At 43.4% G+C, this 24070-nt stretch overlaps 2 protein-coding genes and 1 pseudogene across 3 annotated transcripts; 2 read left to right on the top strand and 1 right to left on the bottom strand.

Moving 5' to 3' along the window:
- Positions 1-1870: 1870 nt before the first annotated feature.
- On the bottom strand, positions 1871-6538 carry LOC106586569 (zona pellucida sperm-binding protein 3). 2 transcript variants are annotated; one of them, XM_014174001.2, is made up of 10 exons: positions 6455-6538; positions 4283-4653; positions 4030-4148; positions 3837-3940; positions 3542-3719; positions 3193-3310; positions 2762-2853; positions 2588-2679; positions 2146-2295; positions 1871-2024 (listed from the first exon to the last, which is right to left on the bottom strand). In XM_014174001.2, exons 1-10 carry the CDS (start codon positions 6474-6476, stop codon positions 1888-1890), a joined length of 1383 nt encoding a protein of 460 aa, XP_014029476.2. In that variant the 5' UTR covers positions 6477-6538; the 3' UTR covers positions 1871-1887. The 2 variants fall into 2 exon arrangements, with proteins under 2 accessions (XP_014029476.2, XP_014029475.2); XM_014174000.2 differs by lacking the exon at positions 6455-6538 and having other exon boundaries at positions 4283-4778.
- Positions 6539-13015: 6477 nt separating this feature from the next.
- LOC106586568 (NAD(P)H dehydrogenase [quinone] 1) lies at positions 13016-14968 on the top strand. The gene is made up of 6 exons (XM_014173999.3): positions 13016-13124; positions 13203-13370; positions 13510-13640; positions 13803-13916; positions 14269-14370; positions 14594-14968. Exons 1-6 carry the CDS (start codon positions 13121-13123, stop codon positions 14891-14893), a joined length of 819 nt encoding a protein of 272 aa, XP_014029474.1. The 5' UTR covers positions 13016-13120; the 3' UTR covers positions 14894-14968.
- A 5366-nt stretch (positions 14969-20334) lies between these two features.
- Positions 20335-23500, top strand: LOC106586559 (NAD(P)H dehydrogenase [quinone] 1-like; annotated as a pseudogene).
- The last annotated feature ends 570 nt before the right edge of the window (positions 23501-24070 follow it).

Below are 24070 nucleotides of genomic sequence, written 5' to 3'. Positions count from 1 at the left end.
TGATTACATGTAATCAGATACTTTTGAACAACTAGATTACTTATTGGATTAGTAAAGGCACGTTACTGATTACAGTTTTGGAAAGGTAACTAGCAATGGATTGCTCTAAGCACAAAATAAAAAGGCATTTTAATTATATGAAGAGTGCCTTGATCCTCCTTTTTGTTAGTAATGGATTGCATTTAGAAAGTAACCTACCCAACCCTGGTAGGTCCTACAGTATAACTGTGATATTGCCATCAGAATTAACAAATGATCAATGGATGATGGTTCAAAACAGCAAAAATGCTAATAAAAATAAGTGAACATGGCTAACATACCATTAATCGATGCTGTACCAGGTACCATCACAACCCGTGTCAGGCCCAGTGCAGTCGAACTTCAGTTTTTCCATATTGTACAACAGCTGATGAAACTAGTGTTATTTCCTGATAGTTGCTGGTTGAAAATACAATATACACAGGATCTTCTAATCAGCAGGTTTGCATGGGCAGGAATTTCAGCTTTCCATGGTGACCTCCCCATGTGGTAAATTGGTTAATAGTTCCAAACCTCTGCTAGTTTTCTCCTCGCCACTCAATCTACACCCCAAATAGCCCTAGCAAAATTCTTGCTTGAGAATACACTAGTATGTGAACACCACTTCAAATTAGTGGATTCGGCTATTTCAGCCACACCCATTGCTGACAGGTGAATTAAAGCAAGCATAGCGCCATGCAATCTTCGTAGACTAACATTAGAAGAATAAACCGTACTGAAGAGCACAGTAACTTTCAATGTGACACCGTCATAGGATGCCACCTTTCCAACAAGTCAGTTCAAATTTCTGCCCTGCTATAGCTGCCCCGGTCTGCAAGTGCTGTTATTGTGAAATGGAAGCAGCAACAATGGCTCGGCAGCAAAGTGGATTGGCCACAAGGTCACAGAACAGGACCGCCGAGTGCTGAAGCGTGTAGAGCTCGCCACCATTGGACTCTGGAGCAGTGGAAACTCGTTCTCTGGAGTGATGAATCATGCTTCACCATCTTGCAGTCCGATGGACAAATCTAGGTTTGGCGGCTGCCAAGACAACCACCTGCCCCACTGAATAGTTCCAACTGTAAAGTTTAGTGGCGGAATAATGGTCTGGGGCTGTTTTTCATGGTTCGGGCTAGGCCCCTTAGTTTCAGTGAAGGGAAATGTTGACACTACAGCATACAATGACATTCCAGACAGTTCTGAGAACATGCAGAATTCTGCTCCTTGGTGGATAAATTGTCATGACACTGATGTCAGTATGACTGATACTTGCAGCACAGTAGTCAGTCCAACAGGTGTAAGACTGACCTGGTTGACTGTAATAACCGAATGACTAGATTGGACTCTTAAGCAATGTACTCTGAAGGTAGTCTGGTCACCTATGAATCAATTAAGTGAACGCACCCATCACCACACCTTAACCAGTCAGCATGGCTGGTCATTTTAATTTGTTTGCTACCCAAATGAGCAATGTTGTGCCAGTGCTAAAGGATTAACAGTAAATCGTGTTTGTTACTGTGATTAGATCAGTGACATTCATTTGGTTTAAGGTCAGTGTTTGTGTGCCTCTGAGGCACTGAGTCCTTCCAAAATACAGCCACAACTCATGGACCACCATCTGGGATGCTCATTATTCACATTCAGTGAGAAACCAAATGATTCAACCATGAAGCCTAAGAATTACAAACTCAACTGGCACAGCAGGCTATCATCTGTCTCCATCTAGTGGAGAAGTGGCAGCAAGACACCCAACATGCATTCTGCTGGTCATCTGAACATTAAGTCAGTGAACCCCCTCCAAGCCATGACAAAAATAAAATTCAGCAACTAGGTAAATAAAATGCATTGCTGCCATGTTTATTATTAATTTCAGTTAAAGGTTGTGGGTAAATCACTGGAGTAGGTATTGGGCTTGTTCCTCATGTACAGGACAGTTACCAGAATGCCCACACAGAGAAGGCCCAACACCATCACCAATCCCACCACGACTGCCTTTGGAGAGACACCTAGGATACAAAAGGACTTGGATTTAATGTGATCAAACAATGCTCAGGCTACATGGAACTATTCATTTTAAGACTAACACACAAATCAATTAAGGTAAAGTTTGTGTTGTAGCATAGTTACCTGCTTCAGATGGATCCTCAGCCAACATATGAGAGTGCTGTGCTTCAGCCTGCACTTGCTGCTCTCCAGCATGTACTTCCTGGTCCCATTTCACATAGGTGTCCTGGATGAAGATTGGCCCCAGCATAGCATCCTCTTCCCACGCTACATCTGGAGAGAGAAGAACACCAGTCACACAGCTGTTGTATAAGGCTAATTTAGCCATTGAAATCACTTACCCAACTTTCCTCCATATAGGTCAGATTCATTCTAGCACAATTATGCTTTTCTACATCTTCAAGCATTCCCCTGCTCAGATGTTGCATGCATTAACCAATGGTCACATACCATGTCATTGGGCACCAGATTGCTATAACATGTTAGCTGACATGCAAAATACCTGTCCAGGCATTGTAAGCCCTGGCATGCATCAGCAGCATCTGAGGGGGAACACAACCCATACCTGAATCAGAGGGCAGACTCCTCCCTTTCCTCTGGCCACAGGAAGTCTGACAGCAGCCACACACCTCATCATCCCCGTCAGCTCCTACCCAGCTGGAGAAGAGCGGAGAGGGGATTATGACTACCATTGATAGGCCTCTAACAATACCAATGCCAAAGAGAAAATCATGCATACCGGTTGGATCCTAAAGCGAAGGAGCAGGCCTTGTGCTCCATGTCTAGGGGAGCAGTTGCTAGCGAGGCCTTCAGGCTACAGGTGATGTAGATCTATGAGAGATTTATTAGCTGGTGGAAATGTATTATGGACTCCACACACCATATGCAGTGCACACATCCGAAGTCAGATACATTACCTTTGTTTCTGATATTTACATTAACAGTCCTAAGCCATGCATACATATGGGCCCACATTCACAAAGCATCTCAGAAGTGCTGAACTAGGATCAGTTCGACCTTTGAAACAAAGAATTTGAGAGTAGACCCAATTCTAGATTAGAATTACTTTGAGACACTGAATACAGGCCCAGATTTGGCATGTTCTAAGTAATAGCCATAGTGGTATAACCCCATCAAAGGCCTGTCCGCAGCCCAGACAAAGTGACTCACATTGGGGCTGGTCTGCTGCTGGAAGCGGAAGGCATCTAGCTGGAGGTGGAGTGTGTCCAGCTGAGAGCGGACCAGGAACTGGGAGACAGAGCCTGTCTGCAGGGCATCAGTTACACACCTGGAGGGACAAAGGTAGGTTAGGAGGGTAGTGGGACATCCTGGTCCCTCTGCTGGTAGCTACTTGCATTCTACCATAGCTATACAGGGATAAGGGGAAACATTAATTTCCTTAGTACAAGAGAGGTGTGGAAATCACTCATTGAGGGAAGTCTAAATTCAAGACTGTTGCGGGGGGGGGGGTTAATGCTAATTAAAAGACAATAAAATATACTTTCATATTGGCCCTTACCCATGGTTCTGGATGAAGTCATATATGGGAGCAGAGTTGGTGTCAGGGACCAGGGTGGCCACACAGCTGTCCACAAACACACGCATGGGCACATGGTGATACTGCTGCACAGACGCTGCCAGATGAATAATGTCTCCCAGGAAGTAGACATTAGATGACCTCTCATACTTCCAGTCGTCTATGAAACATTTTAAACAGATGCACTCAAACTGTACAGTAAACAGAGCAGATGTGCATAGATGGAGTAACAGTAGTTGTGCTCTATTGAACCCAGATTGTTCAGAGGATTACGCACCATTCATGAGTACGAGGGTGAAGGTCAGGGAGTCCTCAGCTACTTTGGTAGCACCATAGGGAAGCCAGGTGGGCCTCAGGGCATTGCTGCTCACATTGAGTCTCCTGGGGTAGGCAGAGCGTAAGGGATCATGTTTCCATTGAGATCATAGTATAATGGTACATTGATTCTGGAACTATAGTACACCACACACCTCAGATAGTGGCACTCAATGCAGACTGTGGCATCATTGGTCCTGACAATGGAACTGACACCTTCCGGTGTTGGGGTGTAGATCAGGGTGAAGGCATAGACAAGGTAGTCCTCTGTCATCTTACACCCCCCAAAAAAACATTCACTAGACATTGCACCATATTTAAGTAACCCTTATGCAGTGGAATAAATCACAGTACATGTAGAACCGTAGTAAATTACTTCCTAGCTATTCCAAACACTGAAGCCCTTACCGTCAGCACACTTCCACAGGCGTGCAGCTCAGACTCAAACAGCAGGACCTGGGCTGAGAGGTCCAACTCCGTGGAGACACAACCTCCCAGGGAGACATCCTCCGCCTTCACTAGCTGGCCCGTCCCAAACAGATCCAGTTTGGCCTCCACCCACACCCTGCTCTCCCCACAGCGGGCCCCCACACTCCTGACAAGCTCTGGAGGGGTCAACACCACCTTCACAACAGACTGGGGATCAGCAGGCCGGGCTGTGACCTGGGGCTTGGCTTTGTCCTGGACTTGCTCCCTAAGCTCAGGTTTAGTTGGTGACACATCATCGTAGCTCAATGAGACAGGTTGTCTAGCAGGCCCTCTCTGTGAGTTCCAATGTGCTTCACAAACCCAGCCCAAACAGAGAAGCACAAATAAATATAGAGATCCTCGCTCCAGCTGCCCCATGCTGTTGATGATTATTATTATGACTATGGTCTGCTTTACAGCAACCACAATGAAGACCTCTCTGTACTAAGAACATATTTTATAGTCACATGACTCCTCCCCGTTTCTCATTTAGTGAATTGCCTACCAGCTAAGATTATTACACACACCTGTCAGCATTGTTAAACACACTGATTGGCTCTGCTCTTATGCTTTGAAAAAGCCTTAGTATTTTTTCCCCTTCCTTGAAGTTATCACTGATTTAACACAATCTAAGATCGTTGAAAACAAGGGTTCCACTATATAGCTTTTACCAATCCCGTCATGGAAGATCAGTCATTACTCAAACTTTCAGCACAGATAATATCGGCATCTTTGTCTTTGTAAATGGATTTCAAATGTAACAAGTAAAACATGAAAAATGTATCAATCTTCCTATCTTAAATTGTTCCACTCAGTATTTACACCAAGAATGAACCCATGGATCGTTTTCATAAAATGCACTGGAACACTTTACAATGACCACAAGATGGCAGTAATAACTCCCATTTCCCAACCCTGAGCATCATTGGCGCTTCTGGAATGAAAATGTGTGTGTACATGAAAGAGTTTGTGACATCTGTTCACTCTGTAAACTGCATGGTCTGAGTTATACGAGGGGACCTTAAAGGTGGGCTGCAGATGTTTCCTTTGTGCTGTTATAAACCCCTGGAGCCTGTGTGCCCCAGTCTGATATCTAACCTTACGCAATACCAGTGGTGTAAAGTACTTAAGTAAAAATACTTTCAAGTACTTAAGTAGTTTTTTTGGTATCTGTACTTTACTATTTATATTTTTGACAACTTTTACTTCACTGCATTCAAAAAGAAATTATGCATTTTTTGCTCCATACAGTTTTCCTGACACCCAAAAGTACTCGTTACATTTTGAATGCTTAGCCGGACAGGAAAATGGTCAAATTCACACACTTATCAAGAGAACATCCCTGGTCATCCCTACTACCTGATCTGGCGGATTCACTAAACACAAATGCTTTGTTTGTAAGATATGTCTGAGTGTTGGAGCGTGCCCCTAGCTCTCAGTAAATTTAAAAAACAAGATGGTGCCCTCTGGCTTGCTTAATATAAGGAATTTTAAATTATTTACACTTTAACTTATGATACATTTTAGCAATTACATTTACTTTTGATCCTTAAGTATATTTAAAGTATATTTAAAACTTTTCCTAAAGTAGTATTTTACTGGGTGACTTTCACTTTTACTTGAGTCATTTTCTATTAAGGTATCTTTACTTTTACTCAAGTATGACAATTGGATAGTTTTTCCACTACTGCACAACACAGTGAGAAATACAGTCAGTATAACAAACATTAGGAACACCTTCCTAATAATGACTTTCACCCCACTTTTATCCTCAGAACAGACTCATTTCATTGTGGCATGAACTCTACAAGGTGTCGAAAACGTTCCACAGGGATGCTGGCCCATGTTGACTCCAATGCTTCCCACAGTTGTGTCAAGTTGGCTGGCTGTCCTTTGGGTGGTGGACCATTCTTGACACAAAGTGGAAAAAATTGAGGGTGAAAAACCCAGCAGCGTTGCAGTTGTTGACACAAACCAGTGAGCCTGGAACCTACTACCATACCCCGTTCAAAGGCACTTAAATATGTAGTATTGCCAATTCACCCTCTGAATGGGGGGGGGGGTTAATGCAAATTAAAAGACAATAAAATATACTTTCATATTGGCCCTTACCCATGGTTCTGGATGAAGTCATATATGGGAGCAGAGTTGGTGTCAGGGACCAGGGTGGCCACACAGCTGTCCACAAACACACGCATGGGCACATGGTGATACTACTTCCTTAATTCACCCTCTGAATGGCACATATACACAATCCATGTCTCAATTATCTCAAGGCTCAAGCATCCTTCTTTAACCCATCTCCTCCCCTTCATCTACATTGATTGAAGTGGATTTAACAAGTGACATCAATAAGGGATCATAGCTTTCACCTGGAATCACCTGGTCAGTCTGTCATGGAAGGAGCAGGTGTTCTTAATGTTTTGTATACTCAGTGTATACCCCCCAGCACAACACATGATATAGGCAAGACTCACATTAAACATATCCCCAAGCAAAACATATGACCTACATTTGAAGTCGGAAGTTTACATACACCTTAGCCAAATACATTTAAACTCAGTTTTTGACAATTCCTGACATTTAATCCTAGTAAAAATGCCATGTCTTATGTTAGTTAGGATCACCACATCATTTTAAGAATGTGAAATGTCAGAATAATAGTAGAGAGAATGATTTATTTCTGCTTTTATTTCTTTCATCACATTCCCAGTGGGTCAGAAGTTTGTGTACACTCAATTAGTATTTGGTAGCATTGCTTTTAAATTGTTTAACTTGGGTCAAACGTTTTGGGTAGCCTTCCACAAGCTTCCCACAATAAGTTGGGTGAATTTTGGCCCATTCCTCCTGACAGAGCTGGTGTAACTGAATTAGGTTTTTAGGCCTCCTTGTGCGCACACACTTTTTCAGTTTTTCAATGGGATTGAGGTCAGGGCTATGTGATGGCCACTCCAATACCTTGACCCTGTTGTCCTTAAGCCATTTTGCCACATCTTTGGAAGTATGCTTGGGGTCATTGTCCATTTGGAAGACCCATTTGCAACCAAGCTGTAACTTCCTGACTGATGTCTTGAGATGTTGCTTCAATATATCCACATCATTTTCCTTCCTCGTGATGCCATCTATTTTGTGAAGTGCACGAGTCCCTCCTGTAGCAAAGCACCCCCACAACATGATGATGCCACCCCCGTGCTTCACGGTTGGGATGGTGTTCTTCAGCTTGCAAGCATTCCCCTTTTTCCTCCAAACATAACAATGGTCATTATGGCCAAACACTTACATTTTTGTTTCATCAGACCAGAGGACATTTCTCCAAAAAGTACAATCTTTGTCCACATGTGCAGTTGCAAACCGTAGTCTGGCTTTTTTTATGGCAGTTTTGGAGCAGTGGCTTCTTCCTTGCTGAGCAGCCTTTCAGGTTATGTCGATATAGGACTCATTTTACTGTGGATATAGATACTTTTGTACCTGTTTCCTCCAGCATCTTCACAAGGTCTTTTGCTGTTGTTCTGGGATTGATTTGCACTTTTCGCACCAAAGTGCGTTCATCTCTAGGAGACCGAACGTGTCTCCTTCCTGAGTGGTATTTGTGGTCCCATGGTGTTTATACTTGCATACTATTGTTTGTACAGATGAACGTGGTACCTTCAGTCGTTTGGAAATTGCTCCCAAGGATGAACCAGACTTGTGGAGGTCTACAATTTATTTTCTGATGTCTTGGCTGATTTCTTTGGATTTTCCCATGATGTCAAGCAAAGATACACTGAGTTTGAAGGTAGGCCTTGAAATACATTCACAGGTACACCTCCAAATGACTCAAATTATGTCAATTAGTCTATCAGAGGTTTCTAAAGCCATGACATCATTTTCTGGAATTTTCCAAGCTGTTTAAAGGCACAGTCAACTTAGTGTATGTAAACTTCTGACCCACTGGAATTGTGATACAGTGAGTTATAAGTGAAATAATCTGTCTGTAAACAAATGTTGGAAAAATTACTTGTCATGCACAAAGTAGATGTCCTAACCGACCAGTCAAAACTGTAGTTTGTTATTAACAAGACATTTGCAGAGTGGTTGAAAAACTAGTTTTAATGACTCCAACCTAAGTGTATGTAAACTTCTGACTTCATCTGTACCTTACCTTCACAACATACATGTACCTTTACAGTGAACTGAGAAACATTCCAGTAAGAGCAACACATGATACACCATCAACAGCCTGAAAACACATCAGCATGGGCCAAACATACACTGAACAAAAAGGTAAAACGCAACATATAAAAAAAGTGGTTATCCCATGTTTAATGAGCTAAAATAAAATATTCCAGAAATGTTCCAGACACACAAAACGCTTATTTCTAACATGTTGTACACAAATACACCTGACAAATGTGACAAATCAAGAAGCTAATTAAACGGCATGATCATTACACAGGTGCACCTTGTGCTGGGGACAATAGAAGGCCACACTAAACTGTGCTGTTTTGTCACACAACATAATGCCACAGATGTCTCAAGTTGAGGGAGCATGCAATTGGCACGCTGACTGTAGGAATGCCCACCAAAGCTGTTGCCAGAGAATTTAATGTACATTTCTTTACCATAAACCACATCCAACGTTGCTTTAGAGAATTTGGCAGTATGCCCAACCAGCCTCACAACAGCAGACCACGTGTATGGCAATGTGTGGGCGAGCGGTTTGCTGATGTCACCATTGTGAACAGAGTGCTCCATGGTGGAGGTGGGTTATGGTATGTGCAGGCATAAGCTACAGACAACAAACACGATAACATTTTATCGATGGCAATTTAAATGCATAGAGACACGGTGAGCAGATCCTGAGGCCCATTGTTGTGCCAGTCATTCACCGCCATCACCTCATGTTTCAGCATGCTAATGCACAGCCCCATATCTCAAGGATCTGTACTGAATTCCTGGATGCTGAAAATGTCTTAGTTGCATACTCACCAGATATGTCACTCCCTGAACATGTTTGGGATGCTCTGGATTGATGTATGGCAGCATGTTCCAGTTCCCGCCAATATCCAGAAACCTTGCCCAGCCACAGGCCGTAATCAACAGCATGATCAACTCCACGCGAAGAGATGTGTCATGCTGCATGAGGAAAATAAGGGTCACACCAGATACTGACTGGTTTTCGGATCCACGCCCCTACTGTTTGTTTAAGGTATCTGTGACCAACAGATAAATATCTGTATTCCCAGTCATGTGAAATCCATAGTTTAGGGCCTAATGAATTTATTTCAATTTAGTGATTTCCTTATATGAAATGTAACTCAGTAAAATCTTTGAAATTGTTGCATGTTGTGTTTATATTTTTGTTCAGTCTATATCTTCACACTGGACTGCTACCATCTTGCAATGCCCTGTACCAGTCCACACATACCACACACAAAAAGACTCCCCAAAAAAGCAGGTCTGTGCTGACGTCAAGCAAATTTAGAAATAGAGAGATAGAGAGAATGGCGTGGCAAACCAAACACATATGTCTCACTCATGTTCTGGCTCATTCTGTGTTTACATGCATGCATAACCAAGTGCTAATGTGTAGCAGTTGTTCCTTAGTACCCCCATGGAAACAGGGTTAGTGTGTGTGTGTCCAGATGTAGGCCTGCACAGGCTTTGTTGTCTTTTCCGTGTTGGTCAGAGTTCCTTTTCATGAGACCGCATCCCGTGAGTCAGTTTAACCGCAGAGAGACCAATGCCTGGAGAGGGGACATATAACAACATTACAGGAGCAACACAGCACAGTAAAGCGCACAACTACTCAATCACATCTGCACATAGGGTTGCACAACTACAGGTTATTTACCAAAGTTACCAGTATTTTCAGTAATTAACAGGTAAACTATGGTAACTTTGGTCATTTATACTTGAATAACTTTCTTTTTTTATATGTGTGTTTATATTGTCCATGTGTTGTTAGAAGATCGACCATATGGTTCAAGAGAAAAAAGCCAAATTAATGATTAAAGCATAATCAACAATGGTATTAACTTTGCAACTCCTCCAAATATTTACTTTTGTCACAACTGCCACCACTTTCGTGCCAAAACATTTACAACATAGACACATTGACATAGCTAGGAAAATAAATATGGTGTTCACTAAGCTGATAGGTTATCCTAAATATAACCTTTTATAGCCTATTTTAAATCAGATTGTTTTATATTTTGTACATGTGGTAAGGCCACACAGGGCCAGAGATAAGACACCTGTGATAATCTGGGAGGAAAAAGGCCACTTGATGTCATGTTATAAGTTAGATACAATCCTTTAAAGTTACCAAAATTCTGATAGTTTACTGGTAAGCTTCGGATGTTATCAAAAATATACCATCCCTTTAGAAACCCATCTGCACCTATAGCACACACACACACAGACACACACACACACACACACACACACACACACACACACACACACACACACACACACACACACACACACACACACACACACACACACACACACACACACACACACACACACACACACACACACACACACACACACACACACACACACACACACACACACACACACAACTCTGATGCCAGCATGAAAAAACTGTAAGCTCACACACAGATGCACGCACACGCACAGATGCACGCACATGCACACATACACAGGCAAACCCAGGGATATAGTTTGGTCAGTCGTCCCACATTGTCTGCACCATAGGATACAAATATTGTCCAGAATAGCTACAACAATGCTTGTTAGGGCTAGGAGGCAGTATTGACACGGCTGGATAAAAAACATACCCGATTTAATCTGGTTACCACTCCTACCCAGTAACTAGAATATGCATATACTTATTACATATGGATAGAAAACACCCTAAAGTTTCTAAAACTGTTTGAATGGTGTCTGTGAGTATAACAGAACTCAAATGGCAGGTCAAAACCTGAGAGATTCCTTTACAGGAAGTGGCCTGTCTGATCATTTCTTGAACTTCTTTTCCATCTCTATCTTTTACTAAGGATCTCTGCTCTAACGTGACACTTCCCACGTCGTCCATAGGCGCTCAGAGCCCGGGACAAAACAGAATGTCGTCATTCAAGGTACAGGCTGAAACACATTATCGCCTTTCTCAAGTGGCCGATCAAGGGACTCTGGGCTTATGCACGTGACCCGACCGCCCCCGCCTTTGTGATTTTTTCCTCTGTTTGCCGAAAAGGAGATTCCCTGTCGGAATATTATCGCTTTTCTACGAGAAAAATGGCGTAAAAATAGATTTTAAACAGCGGTTGACATGCTTCGAAGTACGGTAATGGAATATTTAGAAATTTGTCACGAATTGCGCCATGCGCGCGACACTTCTTTACCATTTCGGATAGTGTCTGGAACGCACGAACAAAACGCCGCTATTCGGATATAACGATGGATTATTTTGGACCAAACCAACATTTGTTATTGAAGTAGCAGACCTGGGAGTGCATTCTGACGAAGACAACAAAAGGTAATCAAACTTTTATAATAGTAAATATGATTATGGTGAGTGCTAAACTTGCCGGGTGTCTAAATAGCGAGCCCGTGATGCCTGGGCTATGTACTTAGAATATTGCAAAATGTGCTTTCACCAAAAAGCTATTTTAAAATCGGACATATCGAGTGCATAGAGGAGGTCTGTATCTATAATTCTTAAAATAATTGTTATGCTTTTTGTGAACGTTTATCGTGAGTAATTTAGTAAAATGTTAGCGAATTCCCCGCTAGTTCTGAACGTCACATGCTAATGTAAAAAGCTGTTTTTTGATATAAATATGAACTTGATTGAACAAAACATGCATGTATTGTATAACATAATGTCCTAGGGTTGTCATCTGATGAAGATCAAAGGTGAGTGCTGCATTTAGCTGTCTTCTGGGTTTTGGTGACATTATATGCTGGCTTGAAAAATGGGTGTCTGATTATTTCTGGCTTGGTACTCTGCTGACATAATCTAATGTTTTGCTTTCGTTGTAAAGCCTTTTTGAAATCGGACAGTGTGGTTAGATTAACGAGAGTCTTGTCTTTAAATAGCTGTAAAATAGTCATATGTTTGAGAAATTGAAGTAATAGGATTTTTAAGGTTTTGAAAATCGCGCCACAGGCTTCAAGTGGCTGTTACGTAGGTGGGACGAATTCGTCCCGCCTAGCCCAGAGAGGTTAGTATGCTTCACAGGCAATAAGGAACACTGTCCAAAACTGTGATAAGGGGGGATATTCTCAATTAGAAAAAAAGTCTGTCCTCTCCTAGACATGTCCGTCCTCCTCTCACCGAGACCTGGAAACCGATGTGGTCGAAGAGTGTGTCAATTTGGTAGTAGGCGAACGGAAGAGTGCCCTCCTCTCCTCGATAGCCTCCTTCTGCCGAGGAAGCTGTAGTGTATCCACTATGCTCCCTATTATGGAAGGGTTTTGAAATCCACCACACCCCCTTTGAATCAGCTGTTGTTTTCTCTCATAGGAGAAAAGCATGGACAGATTTCAAAACCATGTGCTACATATCTTTTATCTATAAAATGTCTGGCGGAATCAGCTAAAAGTCGCACAAACCCAATTGAGCTTCTCAGGGGGAGAGGGAGAGAGAAATGACAGATTGATTGATTAATTGACAGATGACTAGCTTGATTGCTGATTGACAGGCAGCTGTGTGAGAGGGTTTGTTTGGTCCAAAGAGCATTACAAAAGCAGCAGTCTCAGCCATTTTTCAGTCACAGTCACTTTCCTCTCCAAGCCACCTTTATCCTTAGTGCAACACTATACACAATGGGTAAGTGATATGCAACAGTCCTAAATGTTTTTGTGTGTGCCATTTTCATCTGATTTTTTTTTAAATCTTCTGTTGCAGCTGATAAGAAGGTTCTGATCGTGTACGCCCACCAGAGTACTGGGTCGTTTAACGCTGCAGCCAAAGACATGGCTGAGACAGTTCTGACTACTCAGGGCTGTAAGGTGGAGGTGTCTGACCTCTATGCCATGAAGTTTAAAGCCTCTGCTACTGCTGAAGACATCACTGGTAATGGACTGAACCATGTGTTGCTTAATTGCGGTAGTGAATGATCTGTGTAAGCTTGAGTGCCTGTTAAATGCTTAAGAGCATAACTCTTTTCTGTGGGCAAGTGCTTTTTATTCTCACTTCGGTTATGCTTTACCAGGGGAGGTGAAGGATGCTGAGCACTTTCAGTATGGAGAGGAGACCATGCTGGCATGGAAGGAGGGCCGACTCTCTGCTGATATCACTGAGGAACACCGCAAACTCTCTGAAGCGGAGGTTGTCATATTCCAGGTGATCTGCTGTCGTATTGTCTAGTGTCTTAGGAAAATTGGCTTCATCAGCTTGAGCCTAGAACTTATTTTAAGTGTAGACCCTTCAGCTCTTTACTTTTTTGATGGTGGTTGAAATGCACCCATTCAAGGTACTGGTTGACTAGTGTCTCCCATATCTCAGTTCCCCATGTACTGGTTCACTGTTCCTGCCATCATGAAGGGCTGGATGGACCGGGTGCTCACACTAGGATTTGCCTACACCTCAGAAAAGAGGTACAGCCAGGGCATCTTCAAGGTAAGGGATGCAATCCCATAATCACTGAAAGCCCAATGCAGCTGTTAAACTGTAAATTATTTGGTCTAAGTACCTCAACAGTATTACAATAAAATAATGGTCTTTTAGCAATTTTGCTTTGATTGTCTGGGACTGGGGAATGTAATCTGAATTAGTGCCAAGTGTTGCCACTAACTAGTTTACTGCCTGGTGTCAACTGGCAAATTCTCTCCACCTGCTGCTTTAGAAGGTCCTGTGTAGATTGTAATTAGTCAGCAAGTTACACTTATTTCATTTTGGGGGACATGACTTCTTTGTAAACATGGTCCATCCATATCAATCTCGCCTCACCTGGTTTTGCCTCTTCCTCCAGGACAAGAAAGCCATGCTGTCCTTCACCACTGGATCCCACGAGTCTATGTTCAGTGCCAATGGTATCAATGGAGACATGAATGTCACCCTGTGGCCACTGCAGGTATGTTAGGCTTAGCTGACACTACCAGCATGTAGCCTGCTATACTGCAACGAGCTTCTGCGTTCATCTGTTATCCTGACTGGCTGGCTGCCTGCTTTTATTATAAGTATTTGACTTCCCGATTGGCTAGTTATCATCTTGATGGGAGGATTGTGTCATTTGGATCACACGTTTTGATATATATATTTGAGCATGTTTATGAAACTAGCTTCTCTCCCTATAGAATGGCATCCTGCACTACTGTGGCTTCCAGGTTCTGGCTCCTCAGATCTTCTGGGCTCCACCCCACATCACCTCTGAGGCTCGAGAAAGCATGCTGGAGGCATGGCGCACACGGCTGCAAGGGCTTCTGGGAGAAATGCCACTTACCTTCACCCCTTCGGACAGCTTTGATGGTGGGCGGGGCTTCCAGCTCAAAGAGGATGTACAGCAGAAGCTCGCAGCCAATGAGTTTGGCCTGTCTGTTGGAATCCACCTGGGCAAGCCCCTCCGACCCAACAGCCAGATCAAAGCTGGGGTGTGAAGGATACTGGAGGACTGTCTCCTCTACACATGCTGCTTATGTGCTAAATGCAAAATAAAGATGGGTTTCCTTAAACTGAATGGTGTTCACTTGAATAACAAGTGTGGTATTAAATGTTTTAACCAAGGTTTCTTTATTGGTGAACTGATTAAACTCCTCTGCAGTAAAACAGCTTTTAACAAATTCTGGTATTTGATGTTGATCACTACTCTTCTATGCTCACTACATTAGCTGCTATGACCTGCATGCTGTCTCACTGAAGGGCTGGCTAGAGGTCTCAGACCCTTGTCTAGCTCCCAGATTTGGTTTAGGTCAACAAGTGGTCTGTGCCCTGCCACTCCAAGCACTCGATGCATGTCTGTGTAGGTGAAGGCTTTCCACAGGCAAGGACGCAGAGTGACTTGCTTACATGATCAAGTTATTGACTTGTGCTATGAATACGCTGCTTCTGATATTTTAGGATTTTTGCAGTAGTAACTGTTCAGTGACTGCAAATACGCTTGATGTGGAAGAGGCCTTTAACTAGGCAAGTCAGTTAAGAACAAATTCTTACTTTCAATGACGGCCTAGGAACAGTGGGATAACTGCCTTGTTCAGGTGCCGAACGACAGATTTGTACCTTGTCAGCTCGGATTTGATCTTGCAACCTTTCGGTTACTAGTCCAACGCGCTAACCACTAGGCTACGCTGCCGCCCCTATGACTCCCTTGTGGGAGTGCCCTTGTTTTGGTGGCACTCACTCCTTGCCACAAAGTGGGAATGTGGTCAGAGCGATTGGGGTTCACCTGGGACCGCTGTTCCAGAACACAAAGATGAACATCTAGATTTTGCTAATATGACCAGAGGTTTTCGTATGAGCGTAGCCATGATTGTCAGAACTAGTTGGGTTTGGGCCAGGGTATGTTTTTGTCTCTAGAGGGAGATCCCAAGTCTACAGTCCTATACCCATCCTGCTCTGCTATTCTCACACTGAATGCTAGGAAGGCTATTCTCCACACAATGGGAGGAAGTGGGTACTCTCTTGCCAGGCCCCGCTTTCCGATTACATTGTCTGAGAACAATTCAGAATTAGGAAAAAATACCTGTGTTTTTGCTTGTAACTAGGTAGTTCGTTTCTGTCTCGTTTTCCTGTTACTTTCCGATCGTTAGCCAGTTATTTCAACACTAAGTAATTCGCCGGTCATTTCTAAATAGTTTCAGTGTACCTACTGGGCCTTGACACTATTCCAAAGCAATGATCTGTTATGTAAATTGTTCTTAATAGTTTGTGTACCTTAACATTACGTTCTACCTTTATTTTGATGTATATCCAATTTAAGTTCAGGCGATTTCTCCCCAGACAGATGAACACAATCACATGTAATTAAGATACTATAGTCATTAATGGAACATTTATTGTGAGGGTAGCCGGTCTGGGCCCATGTGTGAATGCGCTGGTTACTGCGTTCTGGCTTCAGGTCTGCTTGTGTTGTGGTGCATGTAGATTGAATGGACATGGGACACACTGCTGCCGGTTCTGGTATTTTATTACTGGATGAGATTAAATAAATGCAGTGCAAAGCAATAACATCAAATGACTAGCCTCTCTATGCTGCACTGCTATTATTCAAAAGTAATATTTTCCTATTACATTGTCTGAATGAAATTTATACATTTTTTGTGTCACATGTTCCAAAAGACGCCTGGCTAATGTACATGTATAAAGCTAGTAGCCAAAAATACCAATGTCTGGCTCCAGCAGATACCTTCTCAGGGTACAGACGTTGTGAGACATACGAGCTGAGACAGGATGTTGAATGGTGCTAGAGAGGATGTGTTACTGCCCCCAACAGCACAGGTGGTGAATTACATGATTAGCTAGCTCGAAGTAGCTAGTTAGCTCTGAAGTAGCGCTAGCTACCAGCTATGTCCTAGACCAGAGCTCTGGTCAGGGCGTGAGAGTGCTCCATGTTTAAACACCAACAGAGACACAAAAATGCCATCTGAGAAATTCACAGACCAGGCGCACCATCTGCAAAAATACAAGATTAAGACAAAATGAAACAAATACACTTGTGGACCAATTTACCTAGATTAGATTAAATACTTGCAGCAGTGAGTGAATGCACAGTAATTACATGAAAATCAAATCAAATGTTATTGGTCAAATACACATGGTTAGCAGATGTTATTGCGAGTGTAGCGAAATGCTTGTGCTTCTAGTTCCGACAGTGCAGCAATATCTAACGTGTAATCTAACAATTCCATAACGACCTAATACACACATCTAAGTAAAGGAATGGAAGAAGAATATATACATATATGGATGCGCAATGACAGAGCGGTATAGGCAAGATGCAATAGATGGTATAAAATACAGTATATACATTTGACATGAGTGACGCAAGATATGTAAACATTAAAGTGGCATTACTATAAGAGGTTAAAGTGACAAGTGATCCATTTATTAAAGTGGCCAACGATTTCAAGTCTGTATGTAGGCAGCAGCCTCTCTGTGTTAGTGATGCACCTGTACAGCTTTGATGCACCTGTACTGACCTCACCTTCTGTATGGTAGAGGGGTGAACAGGCAGTGGCTCGGGTGGTTAATGTCCTTGATGATCTTTTTGGCCTTCCTGTGACATTGTGTGCTGTAGGTGTCCTGGATGGCAGGTAGTTTACCCCCGGTGATGCGTTGTGCAGACCGCACCACCCTCTGGACAGGTTTGCGGTTGTGGGCGGTGCAGTTGCCGTACCAGGCGGTGATACAGCCCGACAGGATGCTCTCAATTGTGCATCTGTAAAAGTTTGTGAGGGTTTTAGGTGACAAGCCAAATTTCTTCAGCCTCCTGAGGTTGAAGAGGCACTGTTGCGCCTTCTTCACCACAGTCTCTGTGTGGGTGGACCATTTCAGTTTGTCCGTGATGTGTACACAGAGGAACTTAAAAATGTCCACCTTCTCCACTGCTGTCCCGTTGATGTGGATAGGGGGGTGCTCCCTCTGCTGTTTCCTTAAGTCCACGATCATCTCCTTTGTTTTGTTGACGTTGAGTGAGAGGTTGTTTTCTTGACACCACACTCCGATGGCCCTCACCTCCTCCCTGTAGGCTGTCTCATCATTGTTGGTAATCAAGCCCACTACTGTTGTGTCGTCTGCAAACTTGATGATTGAGTTGGAGGCGTGCATGGTCACGCAGTCATGGGTGAACAGGGAGTACAGAAAGGGGCTGAGCACGCACCCTTGTGGGGCCCCAGTGTTGAGGATCTGCGAAGTGGAGATGTTTCCATCCTTCACAACCTGCGGGCAACCCGTGAGGAATTCCAGGACCCAAATGCACAGGGCGGGGTTGAGACCCGGGCCTCAAGCTTAATGATGAGCTTGGAGGGTATTATGGTGTTGAATGCTGAGCTATAGTCAATTAACAGCATTCTTACATAGGTATTCCTCTTGTCCAGATGGGAAGGCGATTGCATCGTCTGTGGACCTATTGGGGGCGGTAAGCAAATTGAAGTGGGTCTAGGGTGACAGGTAAGGTGGAGGTGATATGATCCTTGACTAGTCTCTCAAAGGTCTTCATGATGACAGAAGTGAATGCTACGGGGCGATAGTCATTTAGTTCAGTTACCTTTGCCTTCTTAGGTACAGGAACAATGGTGGCCATATTGAAGCATGTTGGGAAAGCAGACTGTGATAGGGAGAGATGGAATATGTCCGTAAAAACACCAGCCAGCTGGTCTGCGCATGCTCTAAGGATGCCGCTAGGGATGCTGTCTGGGCCGGCAGCCTTGCGAGGGTTAACACGTTTAAATGTCTTACTCACGTCGGCCACGGAGAAGGAGAGCCCACAGTCCTTGGTAGCGGTCCACATCGGTGGCACTGTATTGTCCTCAAAGCAGGCAAAGAAGGTGTTTAGTTTGTCTGGAAGCAAGACATCAGTGTCCGTGACGTGGCTGGCTTTCCTTTTGTAGTCCGTGATTGTCTGCAGACCCTGCCACATACGTCTCGTGTCTGAGCCGTTGAATTGCGACTCCACTTTGTCTCTATACTGACATTTCGCTTGTTTGATTGACTTGCGGAGGGAATAACTACACTGTTTGTATTCGGCTATATTCCCAGTCACCTTTCCATGGTTAAATGTCCCAGTCCGCGTGATCAAAACAATCTTGAAAACGTGGATTCCGATTGGTCAGACCAGCGTTGAATAGCCCTTAGCACGGGTACATCCTGTTTGAGTTTCTGCCTATAAGAAGGGAGGAGCACAATGGAGTCGTGGTTAGATTTGCCGAAAGGAGGGCGGGGGAGGGCCTTGTATGCATCGCGAAAGTTAGAGTAGCAGTGATCTAGTGTTTTACCAGCACGGGTGCTACAGTCAATATGCTGATTGAATTTAGGTTGCCTTGTTCTCAAATTTGCTTCGTTAAAATCCCCAGCTACAATAAATGTAGCCTCAGGATATAGGGTTTCAAGTTTGCATAAAGTGCAGTGAAGTTCCTTGAGGGCTGTCGTGGTATCGGCTTCAGGGGCGATATACACGGCTGTGACAATAACCGAGGAGAATTCCCTTAGGAGATAATACGGTCGGCATTTGATTGTGAGGAATTCTCGGTCAGGTGAACAAAAGGACTTGAGTTCCTGTATGTTGTTACAATTACACCATGAGACATTAATCATGAAACATACACCTCCGCCTTCTTCTTCCCGGAGAGAGGTTTATTCCTGTCGGCGCAAAGCACAAAGAATCCAGGTGGCTGTACCGACTCTGACAGCATATCCCGAGAGAGCCATGTTTCCGTGAAACAGAGTATGTTACAATCCCTGAAGTCCCTCTGGAAAGCAACCCTTGCCCTAATTTCATCTACCTTGTTATCTAGAGACTGGACGTGAGCGAGAAATATACTTGGAAGCGGTGGGTGGTGTGCGAGCCTCCGAAGGCTGAGGACTAGAAGCGAGGCAGCCCTCTGTCGGCGCCATCTCGCGCTGATGCCAGCATGCAAGTACTGTAAGCTCACATACAGATGCATGCACACACACACACACACACACACACACACACACACACACACACACACACACACACACACACACACACACACACACACACACACACACACACACACACACACACACACACACACACACACACACACACACACACACACACACACACACACGTACACAGGCAAACCCAGGGATATAGGCTCTCAGCTGTGTGAGACGGTATGTTTGGTCCAAAGAGCATTACAAAAGCAGCAGTCAGCCATTTTTCAGTCACAGTCACTTTCCTCTCCAAGCCACCTTTATCCTTAAGGCAACACTATACAAAATGGGTTAGTAATGTGTAACAGTCCTAAATGTTTTTGTGTGTGCCATTTTCATCAGATTTTTTTGATCTTCTGTTGCGGCTGATAAGAAGGTTCTGATCGTGTACGCCCACCAGAGTACTGGGTTGTTTAACGCTGCAGCCAAAGACATGGCTGAGACAGTTCTGACTACTCAGGGCTGTAAGGTGGAGGTGTCTGACCTCTATGCCATGAAGTTTAAAGCCGCTGCTACTGCTGAAGACATCACTGGTAATGGACTGAACCATGTGTTGCTTAATTGCGGTAGTGAATGATCTGTGTAAGCTTGAGTGCCTGTTAAATGCTTAAGAGCATAACTCTTTTCTGTGGGCAAGTGCTTTTTATTCTCACTTCGGTTATGCTTTACCAGGGGAGGTGAAGGATGCTGAGCACTTTCAGTATGGAGAGGAGACCATGCTGGCATGGAAGGAGGGCCGACTCTCTGCTGATATCACTGAGGAACACCGCAAACTCTCTGAAGCGGAGGTTGTCATATTCCAGGTGATCTGCTGTCGTATTGTCTAGTGTCTTAGGAAAATTGGCTTCATCAGCTTGAGCCTAGAACTTATTTTAAGTGTAGACCCTTCAGCTCTTTACTTTTTTGATGGTGGTTGAAATGCACCCATTCAAGGTACTGGTTGACTAGTGTCTCCCATATCTCAGTTCCCCATGTACTGGTTCACTGTTCCTGCCATCATGAAGGGCTGGATGGACCGGATGCTCACACTAGGATTTGCCTACACCTCACAAGAGGTACGGCCATGGTGTTTTCAAGGTAAGGGATGCAATCCCTTAAAATCCCAATGCAGGTTGTTATTTCTTGTTAACCTGTTGAGGACAGACGTTCCGCTAGCGCCTGTGGAACCCCTAGCCAACAGCCAATGGCATTGCACGGCGCGAAATACAAAACCAACTAAAATACGACAATTCAATTTTCTCAAACATCAACTATTTTACACCATTTTAAAGATAAGACTCTCGTTGATCTAACCATATTGTCCAGTTTCAAAAAGGCTTTACAGCGAAAGCAAAACATTAGATTATGTTAGGAGAATACATAGACACAAATAATCACACAGCCATTTTCCAAGCAAGCATATATGTCACATAAACCCAAACCACAGCTAAATGCAGCACTAACCTTTGATGATCTTCATCAGATGACACTCCTAGGACATTATGTTATACAATACATGCATGTTTTGTTCAATTAAGTTCATATTTATATCAAAAACCAGCTTTTTACATTAGCATGTGATGTTCAGAACTAGCATACCCACCGAAATCTTCCGGTGAATTTACTAAATTACTCATGTTAAATGTAAATGTTCACAAAATACATAATAATTATTGTAAGAATTATAGATACAGAACTCCTTTATGCAATCACAGTGTCAGATTTTAAAATAGCTTTTCGGCGAAAGCACATTTTGCAATATTCTGTGTACATAGCTCGGCCATCACGGCTAGCTATTTTGACACCCACCAAGTTTGGGACAACCTAAACTCAGAATTACTATTAGAAAAATTGAATTACCTTTGTTGTTCTTCATCAGAATGCACTCCCAGGACTTCTACTTCAACAACAAATGTTGTTTTGGTTCCAAATAATCCATAGTTATATTCAAATAGCTCCGTTTTGTTCGTGCGTTCAGGTCACTATCCCGAAGGGTGACGCGCGAGCACATTTCGTGACAAAAAAATGCAAAATATTCCATTACCGTACTTAGAAGCATGTCAAACGCTGTTTAAAATCAATTTTTATGCTATTTTTCTCATAAAATAGCAATAATTTTCCAACCGGGCAATGTTGTATTCATTCAAAGGCTGAAAGAAAAAAATTGAGTAGTCTCGTCACCGCGCATCTCCAGTGTCACTGTCCCCAGTCTGACCACTTACAAATTCTCCTGCTGTTCTTCGCCCAGAGACAGCAGACACCCCATTCCACTTTCTGGCGCCTTCTGAGAGCCAATGGTAGCCTTATAAAATGTCACGTTACAGCACAGATGCTGTATTTTCGATAGAGATGCAACAGAAGGCCAACAAATTGTCAGACAGGGCACTTCCTGTATGGAATCTTCTCAGGTTTTGGCCTACCATATGAGTTCTGTTATACTCACAGACACCCTTCAAACTGTTTTCGAAACTTTAGAGTGTTTTCTATCCAAATCTGCTAATTATATGCATATTCTAGTTTCTGGGCAGGAGTAGTAACCAGATTAAATCGGGTATGTTTTTTTCCGGCCGTGAAAATACTGCCACCTATCCCAAAGAAGTTAACAATTAACTCACTAGTGTTTCATTTAAAAACAACAACAACAAAAAAAATGGTAAAGAAACCAAATGCTTTTTAGCAACTTTCTCAAGGAAGAATTTTGCTCGGACAGTGTTGGAGGAACTTAGTAGTCTAACTAGTTTACCGCCTGATGTGATGTCACTGGCAAGAAGCTACTCCACCCATGCAAAGCCTGCTGATTTAGAAGGCTGTGTGTAGATGGAATTGTCAAACAGCAATGAACAGGAAATGACTCTGATCACACTTTCACCAGCTTTTATACAATATGACACAGGAGACATGTACAGCAATGGGCCTTGAATAAACCTCAAATGGTTGGTTTTGCCATGCTCCTTCATGGTTCCCATTCTGTGGTCCCTCAATGTCTCACCTCGTTTCCCTACAGGAAAAGCCATGTTGTCCTTCACCACTGGATCCCAGGGTCTATGTTCAGTGCCAATGGTATCAATGGAGACATGAATGTCACCCTGTGGCCACTGCAGGTATGTTAGGCTTAGCTGACACTACCAGCATGTAGCCTGCTATACTGCAACGAGCTTCTGCGTTCATCTGTTATCCTGACTGGCTGTCTGCTTTTATTATAAGTATTTGACTTCCAGGTTGGCCATTGCTAATTGGTGAATTACTTCAGTTGGCTATATCAGTTTATGTTTTATCTACTTGAGCATTATTGAATAACTTAATTACCTCCCTGTAGAACAGCATCCTGCACTACTGTGGTTTCCAGGTTCTGGCTCCTCAGAACTTCTGGGCTCCACCCCACATCCTCTCAGACTCTAGAAAGCATGCTGGAGGCATGGTGTACACAGATGCAAGGGCTTCTGGTGTAAATGCAGCGTACCTTCACCCCCTCAGACAGCTTTGATGGTGGGTGGGGCTTCCAGCTCAGAGGATGTCCAGCAGAAGCTCACAGCCAATGAGTTTGGCGGTCTGTTGCAATCCACTTGGGCAAACCCCTCCCACCCAACAGCCAGCTCAAAGTTAGCGCGTGAAGGACACTGGAGGAATGTCCTGCTCTTCTCTGTACATGCTGTTTATGCTCTAAATCACAAATTGGTGTCCTTAAACCTAATGGGTTTTCACTTTAACAATTGTGGCATTAAAGGGGACATCAACACTAGGATTTAGAACGCCAGTTAACTAAATCGCCATATTGGCAGTGTTGCATCACTGGCAGACATTTTTGGAACTCCGAAAAACGGCACAATTTAATAAGAGTAGCTCAGTCTGAGAATAAGTTTATAACAGGATGAAATGACGTTAGGGAGCCAATAAACCTACTAAAGCCGTTGATGTGGGCCTATCGTTGCCCCAGCTCAGAGTTATGCAGCCTGAAACGCCTCAGCTAGAGAGTCGGCGTAGCGGTGACAATCTGGTATGAGTGAGGTTGCTACCAAATAAAGGCTAGGGAGTATACGTGTGTGTTGTAGAGATTGTGGCAACACAGGACAAATTCCTGGCAAAAGAGGTTACTTGACCTGTCAGCAGCTGTTATGCCAGTTAAATAATTGAGGACATATGTTGACTATAAATTGTTGAAAGCTAACAGTGGGTAGGTTCTC

The sequence above is a fragment of the Salmo salar genome, chromosome 25 (assembly GCF_965601325.2).
Source record: "Salmo salar chromosome 25, fSalSal1, whole genome shotgun sequence".
Taxonomy (NCBI): domain Eukaryota; kingdom Metazoa; phylum Chordata; class Actinopteri; order Salmoniformes; family Salmonidae; genus Salmo; species Salmo salar.
The sequence above is the reverse complement of the archived record's forward strand: the minus strand, read 5'-3'. Positions and strand labels throughout refer to the sequence as shown.

What these genes read in the sequence shown, in the direction of transcription:
- LOC106586569 (XM_014174000.2), bottom strand. Translation starts at nt 4,720, where the DNA reads ATGGGGCAGCTGGAGCGAGGATCTCTATATTTATTTGTGCTTCTCTGT. An exon ending in ATTGAGTGCCACTATCTGAG is followed by an intron (nt 3,941 to 4,029) that starts GTGTGTGGTGTA and finishes TGCCTACCCCAG; the next exon opens with GAGACTCAATGTGAGCAGCA. An exon ending in TTCGCTTTAGGATCCAACCG is followed by an intron (nt 2,680 to 2,761) that starts GTATGCATGATT and finishes GCTCTTCTCCAG; the next exon opens with CTGGGTAGGAGCTGACGGGG.
- LOC106586568 (XM_014173999.3), top strand. An exon ending in CGGAGGTTGTCATATTCCAG is followed by an intron (nt 13,641 to 13,802) that starts GTGATCTGCTGT and finishes CCCATATCTCAG; the next exon opens with TTCCCCATGTACTGGTTCAC. An exon ending in ACAGCCAGGGCATCTTCAAG is followed by an intron (nt 13,917 to 14,268) that starts GTAAGGGATGCA and finishes CTCTTCCTCCAG; the next exon opens with GACAAGAAAGCCATGCTGTC.